The sequence below is a fragment of the Hippichthys cyanospilos genome, chromosome 13, assembly GCF_059441005.1.
Source record: "Hippichthys cyanospilos isolate Australia breed blue-spotted pipefish chromosome 13, RoL_Hcya_1.0, whole genome shotgun sequence".
NCBI lineage: Eukaryota > Metazoa > Chordata > Actinopteri > Syngnathiformes > Syngnathidae > Hippichthys > Hippichthys cyanospilos.
The window spans coordinates 6,416,749-6,429,602 of record NC_142381.1 but is presented as its reverse complement, the minus strand read 5'-3'; the positions used below and the strand labels follow the sequence as shown (position 1 = coordinate 6,429,602).

At 40.1% G+C, this 12,854-nt stretch overlaps 2 protein-coding genes across 2 annotated transcripts; both read right to left on the bottom strand.

Annotated features, from left to right (window-relative positions):
• Positions 1 to 5,933: 5,933 nt before the first annotated feature.
• On the bottom strand, positions 5,934 to 7,374 carry mid1ip1l (MID1 interacting protein 1, like). The gene is made up of 2 exons (XM_088432202.1): positions 7,208 to 7,374; positions 5,934 to 7,067 (listed from the first exon to the last, which is right to left on the bottom strand). The coding sequence occupies exon 2, from the start codon at positions 7,005 to 7,007 to the stop codon at positions 6,492 to 6,494; it is 516 nt and encodes a 171-aa protein (XP_088288328.1). The 5' UTR covers positions 7,008 to 7,067; positions 7,208 to 7,374; the 3' UTR covers positions 5,934 to 6,491.
• A 725-nt stretch (positions 7,375 to 8,099) lies between these two features.
• Positions 8,100 to 12,808, bottom strand: tspan6 (tetraspanin 6). The gene is made up of 8 exons (XM_088431500.1): positions 12,596 to 12,808; positions 11,405 to 11,593; positions 11,239 to 11,313; positions 11,065 to 11,160; positions 10,495 to 10,650; positions 9,176 to 9,259; positions 8,683 to 8,772; positions 8,100 to 8,600 (listed from the first exon to the last, which is right to left on the bottom strand). The coding sequence occupies exons 1-7, from the start codon at positions 12,680 to 12,682 to the stop codon at positions 8,704 to 8,706; spliced, it is 756 nt and encodes a 251-aa protein (XP_088287626.1). The 5' UTR covers positions 12,683 to 12,808; the 3' UTR covers positions 8,100 to 8,600; positions 8,683 to 8,703.
• Positions 12,809 to 12,854: the final 46 nt, after the last annotated feature.

Below are 12,854 nucleotides of genomic sequence, written 5' to 3'. Positions count from 1 at the left end.
GTTAACGACATCAGTGTCGGTTTTAGTTAGCACAAGGCGGCGTATTGTACGGCCTGGGCATGCACAATGACACGTTCTTCCTCCGTGCTATGAGACCATTGGGGCCTGACCTTGCTGCAAGCCTGCACTGTACTTATTACTAAACATGAGAATGTGAACTGACTTTGGAATAACTGCAAATCAACATTGGCTCAACTGCTAAACATGCTTGTATAGTAAACCACACAGTGGCGTGTTGTTTACTCAAGTACAGGTTGTTACCAGAGCGACCCAGGCTGATAAATATGAGATAATGCGACCGCCGAGTAAACCTGACTTCTCGAAAGGTATTGATCGCTACACACACGTGCAGCAGGTTGACCTGAACTGACCGAAAAAGTCGTATTTGCCCAAATCAAATCCAGTCTCGAATTCCATCACGTTGATGCAGCAACGACTTAGCGCGACAACTTTTCAGTTGGGATTGAAAACTAACACGTCTTTTGTGGTTAACCATGTCCAGTGTAGCAGAGAGACCTAATCCTAGATAGAACAAAGCTAACCATTTTGCTCATCGACCACTGCTAATTTTTATGCTCTCTTACCTAGGCAAGACATATAAAAACTGTGCTGCTCTGTTGGATGGGCATTTTGGCAATGAAGCAGACAGACAGTTGAAAGTTCCCTTTAAAATGGATTTGATAAATCCAATAGCTTTTGTCAAAATATTTGAGTTGCAATGTCTAAATATATGCTAGCCGATAAGTCTAAAGTGTTCAGCATGTTTAGATTTACTATTTACTATTTTTACTATTTACTATTCACAGTGGTTCACTTTTTCCACGGTTTTTCATGTCACACCGTCATTCCTAAATCAATCCCGAACCTCAAAATTCAACCATTATGACAATATTTAAAAACATTTTTTAGAATTGATTAAAAACTAGAAATTAAAGAAATCACCTTTACATAATTATTCACAGCCTTTGCTTTACACTTTGTCATCATTTTGGGTGTCTGAAATACTATATTGACTGGTGTATCCTTTTCCAAATCTTGGCCAATCAATTGAATTTAAGCCGTTGAAACAACTCAAGAATGATTGTGGAAAAAGTATGCACCTGACCCCTATTTTGAGCTTCATGGCAAAGGCTGTGAATACTGACTACTAATATAAATGTGATTTCTTAGTTTTCCATTTTCAGTCACTGCAAGCAATACTCCCCAAAACCTGTGTAATGTTTGTAGAATTTTGAAGAAAGAGATTAATGTGTTTGAAAAGGGCTGTAAGATGGCAAAATGTGGAAAAAGTAAAGTGCTGTGAATACTTTTCAAATTAACTATGTTTTAAAGAGGACATGAAGTCTTTGAATGTTTGTTTTTTACTTCTCCATATGTCAAAATGAAGCCATGATTCCCAGCATGCCTAATGCAGTTACAACTTATACTATTTTAAAAGATGTGTTTATTGTGTTTATTTTTGTCAGAGGCAGGCGTGGCTGGATTCAAAGCTGAAGTGGTTGTATAGATTGTGGACTCAAGTGCAGGGAAGCTCAGAGGGAAGTAGTAAGTGCAGGAGGTCATATTTAATTAATAAAAAGGGTGAGCAAAAACAGGACTCAGGGGGGAAAAAACAAGACGGAAAGTAAACTACAGACTGGCAGGTAAACTGGACAAGAAAAAACAAGCTGGCAAGTGTCCATGAAAAGATAATGATCTGGAAAGCTCTGAAACTCAACAGGGAGCTAAATACACACATACTAATTAGGCAACAAGGAACATCTGGACAAAAAACAATTGGAGCAAAGGGACTGATAGGTTAACAAAAGCGGGCGGGTTGACAAGGACAGGTGGACACAATCAAACTAACGCAAAGGGCAAAAAAGCATGAACACATAGATCCTTACTATGATGATTTTATGAGGAAAACATTGTTTTAAAACAAATAACAAAAAATAAAAAAATAAAAGAGACAGTCTTTTGAACAGCTCATTTAGTGAAAGATTTGTAAATGATTCCTTTTTCAAAAGCCAGAAATCCCATCACTGCTATAGACTATTGCTATTACAATGGTAAGGTTAACAACCCTAAATATTTATCTTATTGCATACAGAGTGAAAGTTACAATGTTTGTTAGAGAATAAGAAGCAAATAAACATGAGCTTAGATACATCTGGATAAGCAGATAAAATGGACTGCTGTAATGCTTTGTTGCAGGAGGAATGTATAGTGCAAAACACCTCAAACAAGTTTACCAGTCAAATAGGCAATCAATAATTGATGTCCACAGTCACTTATGAACAGTTTATGTCTGCTATTAACCTAACATGCCTTTTGGAATGTGGGTGGATTTCTCCAAAATAAATAATAAAAAGTAAATATTTGAGTCTTGGAAGATTTTTTTAGTCTTTGTCTATGCAGCAACTTGTTACTGGCACACACACTTGTTACTTGCCCTCTCCCTTGCCTGTTTAGTGTGGCAAGGAAGTGTGTTTGGTGTGCCACTTTGTTTTATCAGACTTTGTTGGCCATGCACATAACATGTCCCTCTGGCAACAAGTAATCATGCAAACAGCGTGTCAAGGAAAAGTGCAGAGCAATTCAGGTGATCTCAATTGCTGCCTCAGCTGGATCTGCTTCAATTTAATTGCTGTTGTGTAATTTTTGTCACGGAGTGCATGGATTTTTGCCATCTGTGTGGCATGGTCTATCTCGCAACTGGGCATGGACTTAACTCATACCCCGATGCCACACATTTTTTTTTTACCATTTAAAAGCACCACTATTAGAGAAAAAGGACACCAGACGGTGACATTGTCTGCCAAGTGTGCGATCATGCAACCCCATGCAGTACAGCGGACACATCTAACCCAAAGCCATTGCAACAGGGCTATTGCGATGTCCACTGCGAGTGTGCCGGAGGGACATCGGGAAACACGCGTCTGTTTCCGGTATCTCCACTCTGCTGCTATTGCTGCGTTGCAAATCAGCGGCTGATGTTTGCTCTGGGGTTTCTCAAGACATGAGCATGGGAGTCTCGTGTAATAGGAGGCCTATTTTGTCTGGGCATGTAGGGGATTGATGTAGGGGATTGATGCGCATTCTCATAAAGCGACAGTTGTGTTTTTAAAAGCTAAACATGGGTTTAGTTCCAACAGGAGGAAAACGACTAATATAAATACTTTTTTCGAAATGTTGCAATCAATTAGATGGTAAAACCGCTTTATCTGCAGAAGAATATAATGGATTTTTTTTTTTTTAATTTAAAAATGAAAGTCTTGAATAAATACAACAGAATTGTGGAGATTCTGCTCCCTTTTAGAAGGCAGTGGGTTCATTTGTGCACCAATTCACTTGGGGTTTTGGATAAAAAATTCTGATTTATAATGGTAAATCAAACATTTTGTAAGTATTAGGCGTCTAATACGTACGAGAAAAACTGCGCTATCTGGTGGTGTGCTGCGTCCTGTAAGCCAGCTATTTCCCAAGCCTGAATTTCAGTAATTGCATTTTGTAAAAGTGTTGTGAAGTTTTGGTGGCTGCAACATTAACCTAGTCGAATATTGTGAAAAAAATGCAAAAGCGCATCTCTGTTCTTGTGCACTTGCGGGCCAGCCGTCCCTCGCCTGTGTGACCCAGTTAACCCGAACAAGGGGGCATGACTGGCGCAGCCTTTTTGCCAAGCTGCAATTTGTGCAAGCCAGCAAGAGAAATCCTGTGGTGCAAGTAGAGTTCAATGAAGCAGCGTTGGTGAAAAAAGTCAACAGAAATGTTCGTCTTCATTTCTGGACCAACCTTCATCGGACAGTTGTCATTGTCACCCTTTTAGAAGGGGGCAAAGCAGCCCTGTGCGAGCGGATTGGTTGTTTGTGGTGAAGCTGTTGCTAAGGGAGGCCGTGATGTATCGGCGCATAAGGCACTTTCAGCCCCATTCATCCTATTTCATCAATTTCACTTATCTTTTATTATTGGGCGTGTAGGGTACCTTACAGTGATAAAGGGGCAGATTTCGGTGATTCACAACTACCAAAATGTCAGGCTGCCTTTAGGAGGTATTAAAGGTCATGTTTACCGCTCCACAAGCAAAGCATTTGTAAACCAATTTATTGCAGTGGCGAATTAAAGCGTTATCAGTGCTGACGTGTGGAAGCATTCGCTCTTTATGACAGTGCGGATTGTTGGATTAAGGCGGGGAAAGAACTTAGAAATGAATATTTGACTTGCTGCTTTGAAAGGAGTTCTATTAGAATGAAAGAATAACCGGAGGCCACAGTACAAACATCAAAGTATCTTTCTGCAAATATACATGCTAGCCATAACGTTAAAGAAATGTTGTAACAAGCTAATGAGATTGAATACGATAGACTAGATTTTGCCTTGAAAACGTTAACCCTGATGGAGGACTGTTATGTTGGTTACCAAACTGTAATTATCATGTCATATTTATTTGTCAGAAACAACAATCATGTGCCAATCTTGATTTTACCCATTGGCACAGAATTAAACCCATTTCATTACTATTTTAATTTAAAAAAGAGTTACCAGATTACTTCTAAAACAGAACCAGATTTTACTGAGGACAATTTTTTTCATGGTTCTAAAAACAAACTTTTCTTGAGGTATTTGATTGTGTTTATCATAATTTTGCAACTTGATTCTATTTATTAATCCAAATTTAGTTTTACAACCATAAAAAAGTACTGTGCAAACACAGTGCCGTGTTCTCTGCACAATGTATTCCTTTTTTAAGTAGTGTAGAGTAGTGATGTTTAATATCAATCACATGTAAAAATCAAACAAAGATAATCAAAGTAAATTTAAAATGCAGTTTATATGCTGTATTTATTACAGAGAGGAAAAGAAATCAAAGCTATGTGGCCTTTTGTATAAAGGTACTTGCTTCCCTTGGTAAAACCACTGCTGACCAAAAAGAACATATGGCACAAGATGGGGGGGGGGGGTATTCTATGGAACGATATGCCAAATATGTGTGTGTGTGTGTGCGTGTGTGTGTCTGGCTTCTCAGAAATATGACATCATACTAAATCAAATATGGAAGTGGGAGTGAAATTGTCTGGGGCTGCTTTGCTTCTTCATAACTTGGACAACATGCAGTAAATGATGGAACCATGAATTACGCTTCTTACCAGAAAATCCCCAGGGAGAATATTTGCCTATCCGTTTTATGACCTCAAGGTGAAGCCTGTTAGAATTTCTGCAGTTGAATAACGATTCAAAGCACATCAGCAAGTTGGCTTTTGTTTGACTTAAACATCAAGAACAGAAGCAACAAAAATGAAGGAAGTCTGTAAACTTGAAACACGGTTGAAACGCTGTCACTTTAACTTAAAAGTCTGCTGATGCTTGAAAACCTCCAAGGGTTGCTGAATAATGAAATCCTGAAGAGTGGTTCTAACTATCACAACGGAGATGTTAAAGACTTTTAACACTTTAAAGTTGCCGCTGCTGAGAGTGGACCAACCGATTGGATTTTAACTTAACATTGTATCTAATGAAACGTCTAAGATCCTCCACTTCCAAAGCGACTTGCCAACGGAGTTAAATCAGCGTGCTAAATTAGGAGACATCCTTTCCTGCTTGTAAATCCTCGCTAAATCCCCGATGAGCGTCACACAAAGCTGCTATACCTGCCCCACATAATACACCTTGTAAGCACTTTACACAATTTGTTAGATGGTCTAAATCAGTGATTTGGAAATGTAACACAAGCACTGTTTAATTTGTATCTCCAAGTACCATAGTTATGACCAACATTAAAATTCAGTAGTGTGTGAAGACTTAATGTGATTTGAACACTGGTATGTGTATTCAAAATGACTGTAAGCCATGATCCAGTTTTAACACTGTGTAAAGAAAATAACCTGTACTTGTATTGCATACAATTAAAACAGCAGGTCAAAGATTGATTCTGGTAAAGAAGAAACACAAGCCAATAATTCCAATTATTTATTTATTCAATTGCATAATATAAAATAAATTTTCAGGACATACGATGAGCCATGAGACCATGTCCAAGTTAGACAACGGGATGAGAATGAACAGGGCCAATAGTCAAGGCACGCCAAGTTACAGCAACACTTAAGTGGACAGCCCTTCCAGCTCAGCAATAAAACAGAATTAAAACAAAACAAAACAAAAAAAAAAAAAACAACAACAGGAAAGGAGGTACAGAATAACCAGCATTCAATGTCTCCTACAGTCAAATCTTTTATTCACACAAATAAATTCATGGTGACATCTGCAGTGGACACAAAGCAGAGCTGCTGTGCTTCATCAGGACAGTTGGTTAATTAAACCTCCACCAAGCACTGGAAATTTGAAGAGTCCTGCTCGGGCAGGACGACGACGTGCCGCAGGCATCACCGGTTTAAGTCAGGGAGGGAGAGGACGGGGAGGACGCGGAGTGCTGACGGCAACGGTACCGTTGCCAAGAGAATTCCCATGACACATCCCTTCACGTCAAGCAGTCCCAAGAGGGGAAGAATGGCTTTCTATCTCATGAAGTTTCCGCCTCCGATCTCTCGCTTGTATCTGTTGGTGAGGTCGTCCGCCTGCATGGTGAGCTTGGATAGAACCCCAAAGAGTCCACGCAGATGAAAGTGAAACTGGCGCTCCAGGTCGGCGTTGTCATCCAGGGGCAGACCCGCTATGATGGGCTTCTGCTGCTGTTCCTCCTGCTTGACAGCCATCTCCAGGAAGCTGGTGCCGCTACTCATTTCCCTCTTGAGCAGACCCCACTCCATGTCGTTCTTGATGGACTTGAGGAGCAGGTAGTGCTCGTACATGTCCCTCTGCTGCTTGCTGGGGCATTGCACCTCGTCGTTGTCTGGATGGTGATTGTTATTGGCTTCGATGTGGCTGGTCGTCTGCTCCTCCAGGGGCATATCTCGCAGGAGGCTCGGCACCATGATGGTCTCGTCCATGTTGTTGGCAGCCGCGATGAAGCGGTGCATGACGTTAATGAGGGAGTGCTTGTTGGTGGCCGAGTCGCTGCTGATCTGCATCATGGCTGAAGGTTTTTAAGGCTTGGTTACGGCGTGGCTGGGCAGGTGGCGTTACGGCTTGAGCTGTAAGGGAGGTAGGTGTGCAGTATGGATCAGATGGCGAACAAAACTGACATTAATCCCTTTCACTGTGTAGCATGACCTTGACTTCCTGTATCAAACAAACTAGGATGAATTACTCGATGTGACAAAATAGGACTTACTTCGATTGCGAGGTAGCTTGATGAACTGCTTGTTGAATGATGGAACAGTGGTTTTAAAAAAATCCAAGTCTTTTAAGTGGGGCTCCGGTGACCACCCGCCGTGAAGGAAACGTCAAAATTTCCTCGTCTGACAAACGGTTGAATCCGGTTTATATACCTCACAGCCGGCGGTTTGCAAAGCGGACAGTCAAACCCTGCCCATCCATCTGTTTTCCGCGAACCCATTGGCCAAAGAAATAGATAAGGGCGGGCCTTCGGAGCGTATGATCCAGTTGGGCCAATCGTAAATCACCAGATCCGTTGTCCGTCAAAAAGTCTTTCATATGCGCTTTTATCCGTCAGCCTCTTTTAACGTCAAATCCAACGCTGGGCGACATTGGCGTTTTTTTTTTTTTTTAATCATTCATTATTTTTTAATTTGTAGTGCTGACATTTAACGCCTCTGTCACACAGTGGTCTATCAGATAAGTTTCGCAGTATCATTTTAACGTTACAGCTCACGTCTACTTTTGTAGGCTGCTAGCGCCACCCGGTGTTCGTTTGCTAGCATGCCGTTTTAACGTTGCAACTTTAAACCTAAGCGACACTTAATTTCGCAACAAAGGTTGAAACGTTTTTGCCTTTTCTCAGATTTCAATGAAAAGAATGTATCGGTCTATGATCGAATATTTATAAAGGCAGATATTTTGACAGTTTCATTTTAAATTTTACAATGATTAAAACGATCATTGTGATTGATATTCAAATTAGTAGTGTTATTTTGCATAGACATAGACATCAAGTCAGTGCATGTGCATGTACAGTGGATAGATATCAAAGTCTTACAAACCTTTTTATATCTTCCGAACGTACAGGTTTTAATTAATGTGTAAACATACCGAGGGCACACAAATTATGTGAATTCCTTTTTTTTTAATCAATATTTTACATGCATCCACAGAGGTAAAACATTTAAACACTAATGACTTTGATATGAAAATGTGGGTTATTGTAGTTGGCCCTTTATCTTCACTTCTCTAATAACCTCACGCACAATCCCTTGTCAGTTTGTCATCTTACCAATACACAATACATTATCAATATTATAAAATAAGGCAACGACACTATTTGAAGACGAAGAACATAGACACAGTGTACGAGCACTTCAGCAGAAAATAAAGCGATAACATCAACACAATGTCTAGGCCTAACTTTTTTTTTTTTCCAAAAAAGAAACAAGTTGAAATGTTTGAATCAAACTACACTTTGCTTTCACACTCCCTTTGCAATATTCCCTTCTGCTCCTCTGCCATGTCAAACAAGTGGATTTAAAAAAAGAAGCAGCGAGTTCTAAAAAGTTGAAAAATCACAAGCCGGTCAGTCATTTAGGGTAGGGGATGGCATGTCGGGTCACCTGAAAAGACAACAACAAAAAAAAGTGCTATAACATTTTGGATTTTATTTGTTCAAACTGGACGCAATAGGGGTCTTTTTACCTGCACGAGGCAGTGGCACTCTTACACCATCTCGTACTGGTTGTTGGTTATGTATCGAGACAAGCAGCAGGCCAGGAATATCCCAATGAGCTGAGCAAAAAATTAACATTAATTATTAATTGATTAATTAACATTGACAACATCCACATTAGTTATGTGTGTGCTCTGATGGTTTTTTTTTGTCATCTGTCGTCTGAATCGCTTCTGTCAATGTTTGCATTTTAAATTTGTGCTGTTTGTTTATCAGTCAAACTGTCCATTCAATGTAGAGCTGCAAGCGCATCTGCAACTGTGGCTCTCGTTTCCCTTTGTGATTACGTTACCTTTATTGCTCCGTGTTATTCTTGTAACTCGAATTTTGCCCGCATATTAAAAAAATCCATCAAACCACAGCTCATAATTGGAAAAACCTCTAGGCTGGGACGTGCGCAAGTCAAGGTATCACTGACTGCACTAATTTCACGGAGTGCTGCCACCTATCATTTGCAAGTACCTGGAAGAAGGCAATTCCGAAGGAGATCCCAGCAACAATACCGAGGTTGGACTCCATCACGTTAGTCACCAGTAAGAAGCAACCCTGCACACGAGACAGCAAAGATTAGAATTTGTATTTGTTAAGTATTGCTTTAATGCAAACAAGGAGAGAACAAGGAGAGAAAATAGAAATTGTACACCAGAAAGTTAGAGTGGATATTTGGACCTGAACCACAGAACTGTAACGCTGAGACGCTACTTCCCACATGCAACCACTAGAGGGCACAAGCGATTCAGGTCCAAGTATGGCACAAGGCTGGACAGTTTTCATACTTGAGAAAAAATCTCTTTAAACAAACACCTTATTTTAGAATACGTCGAATAAGAAAATAAACATTTAACTTGGGGCGTGTGGTTCGAAAGACTTTGTTATCAAACTGCTCCATGAAAAAAAAAAAATAGCTCATGATTGCAGCTAGGATATCTCCTATGGCAAATCTATGTTCCATTTTTGGGTTTCAATTGAAAGCTAGCAATGTATATATTAGGAATAAGGTGAGAAACTCAACACCATTTCACACAGGTAAATTATATATTAGGGTGAGTAAAGCACAGGATTTTGTCAGGCAAACATGTGGGACATATTGCCCCCAGCTGGTAGAATGGCAAAGTGCTTGATTTGACATGTGTTAACGTTGCCAAAGGATTGGCTTATTAATATTAATGGCAGCCAATGTCGTGATCGCGGTTAAAATTCGAACAATTGTGCAGCCCTAATTGAAAGTAAGTGAATTTGGCAATATAATGTAGCAATATTGGAATGTTGGTGACCGTTGAGCGTGCTATATATTTTCATGTTTCAAACTATATGTGACTGTGTATTCTCATATCTATAGGGGGCTTTGCAATTACACCTATTAAGGAAATGTAAAGTAATGGAACTAAGCATAATTTTCAAATCATTAATTGTTAAGAGAATAAGTTTAATGTTTTTTTTGTAGTGAAATGACATTGTATGATATGAATATTTCATCTTTATTTGTTTTTTTCCTTGGCAGCAGCCCTTTCAGCAAGTTGCATGATCCTATGTAGTCCACTATTTGGCAGAGTGGTGTGTTCCTCGTGTATTTTGGAGGTTGTACATGTTCAAGGGGTGATGCAAGCTAAAGATAAATGTCTATATTTGATCCGTGTTATTTTCTGGATTCTTGTTATTTTGAAAGTTCCAAACCCATTAGATGTTTTGAGACACGTCACACAAACAAGTGGTGACACATGCGCAGTCCTCCGTTGGTTGGACTAACACGACGACACAATTTAGTGGAAGTGGAAACTCACAGTGTTGTATACTTCACTCTGAGCCTTGTCCAGGTCCTTGAGGGTCTCTGGAGAACAGTTGGTGTTGACTTTGCAGCAACTGGCTGGGATGCCCTGGTCTTTGAAGTAGTCTGTGTTGGCCCAGTCAGTGAAGTTTGTCACACCGCAGCATTGCAACTGTTTGTGGGGGGAAAACAAAAAATATAATAATTTAATGTATTACTAGTGTGGGTTTGCAGGACTTTCCAATGAAAAATATTTGAATACTCTTTTAATAATAAAATCATATTGAAATTGCATTTTTTAAAATTATTTTAATCATTTATTTTATTTTCAAGTATTTTGTTTTTATAATTATACATGTATAATATTCTGTATATAATTAATATGTATATATATATAATCATGTTAATTATTGTTTAAATAATCATTTTAATAGAAACAAATAATATAAATTAATTTAAAACCTGTATTCAATCTGTAGAAAAAACAAGCTGCTATAACAAATACAAATAGTAACAAATAGTACAGGAATGTTGACAATGGAAATTCCTGTTGGGCCAAATTTAATGACATAGTACGACTACGTACAGTCCTCTGGATGGCGTCCACTGCGGTTCTGCTGCTCTCTGTGCTGTTGTAGGACTTCACTGCATTTTTGTATGCATTACCCAATTTTGCCTTTATCTACAAAAATCCAAACATAAAAACAGTGATTACACTCGTCCTGTACCTCACATAGCGCTTTGGCCAACAATAACCGACCTCATGCCTGAAGATGAAGCCTGATATTCCGGCCACCAGCTCAGCTAAGAAGACCATAGTCAAGAACATGGCGTACTGTTCAAAAGAAGAAAAAGTGTAAAACAGGGTTGTGGAGAACATTAAAAACATTGTGGGTGTGGATGTCAGGTGAGCATTCTCCGCTAACCAGTTTGAGCATCCACGGGCTGCCGCGACATGTGGCGAAGCAGCCAAAAAGGCCAAATATGATGATGGCGGCGCCAGTGCCGATCAGGACGTATGGCGCGTTTGTGGTCTCGTCGGAAGCCAGCGTGATGTACGCCTCCAGGTTGACCTTCCCCCACACACCCACCGCCAGCAGGATCATGCCTGTGAACTGGGGAACAGCAGCAGCCAACAGCCATCATTGTATTATACGGTAGCTTATGTGATTATGACACACTCTGGATCCTTACTTGTTGAGACTGATTTTGTGTCACTACTTTATGGCGGGTATAAGTTTAAACAGCTCAGAGGTCCAGAATTGCATCAATTTTCTGATTCCTCCTGTTACTAAAACTTAATTTGAGCATGAGAAGGTTAAAATGTTTGCAAAATTGAAAGTTTGTACAATCGATTTGTTAAGAAACCACGAAGCCTGCTATTCTTGCTGCTTGAAAAATGTATTTCGTGCACCCCGACTTCCAAGTCAGTTTGAAGTTGAGGTGTCATTGTTGTCTTTTATTGTCACATGTCACGTCCCTAGAGGGAAGCTAAGTGGGGGTGGGGGTGTTCACTGCTGGCTCCAAAAGCCATAAAGAGGACAGATAAAATGCATTAGTGTGAACTTTGTGTTGGCCGCAGGCCGCTGTTTACAGCGTTCAAAGATAAAACCAGCAGCAACAAATCATTACAGTATCTCCTGCGTGGGTATAAGCGCTGCATTCAAGGAGAGCTCAGAATAATATAATTGAAATCTGCTGTGTCCGCTTTAACATAAAAGTGACAGTAAAAATAGTAAAGTAAATTTCCTTTGATATTTTATTTTTTTCTGCCAGTAAATTCATTATAACCATACATATTGAGTTTAAACCGTAAATAAAAAAGTTAGAGTGATGCATTTTGAACTGCATGCGTAACCAGTGACGTCATGACGTGTTAAATCTACTCTGATTTGCTGGTGCTCTCAAATAACCGCGAGCAAGTCACCTTAGTTTTTGGACGAGTGAAAATTTACTTTAAAGCACGGACGTCCGAAGGTGTACAGATACAGTACGAGCTAATTAACGCTTGCTAGCCTCTTTTTAGCCCATTGTTGCCGTTAGCTTGTTGCCCCCGCCCCCCCCCCCCCCCCCCCCCCCCCCCCTTCCACATCCACATCGACATGATCGCAACTCACCCAGAAAATCAAACTGTAGGAGATGAGGAAAGTCTTCAGGCAGGTGATGACGGGCTTCGTCTGAAGCCGGCGTGAAGGCGGCGACATGTTGGGCTTCTTTAGTTTGGTTGTAAAATTAAAAAACGGGGAGAAAAAAAAAGCTCACTCACTAAAGAGCAGCCTCAGAGAAGAAAAAAGTTGGTGGGGGGGATTTGTCCTCGGCAAAGCGCAAGCAGGAAGTGACGCCACGATCCAGATTCACTTTCCCAGAGGGAACGAC

What these genes read in the sequence shown, in the direction of transcription:
- mid1ip1l (XM_088432202.1), bottom strand. Translation starts at nt 7,007, where the DNA reads ATGATGCAGATCAGCAGCGACTCGGCCACCAACAAGCACTCCCTCATT.
- tspan6 (XM_088431500.1), bottom strand. Translation starts at nt 12,682, where the DNA reads ATGTCGCCGCCTTCACGCCGGCTTCAGACGAAGCCCGTCATCACCTGC. An exon ending in GCCCGTGGATGCTCAAACTG is followed by an intron (nt 11,314 to 11,404) that starts GTTAGCGGAGAA and finishes TCTTTTGAACAG; the next exon opens with TACGCCATGTTCTTGACTAT. An exon ending in TGGACGCCATCCAGAGGACT is followed by an intron (nt 10,651 to 11,064) that starts GTACGTAGTCGT and finishes CCCCACAAACAG; the next exon opens with TTGCAATGCTGCGGTGTGAC.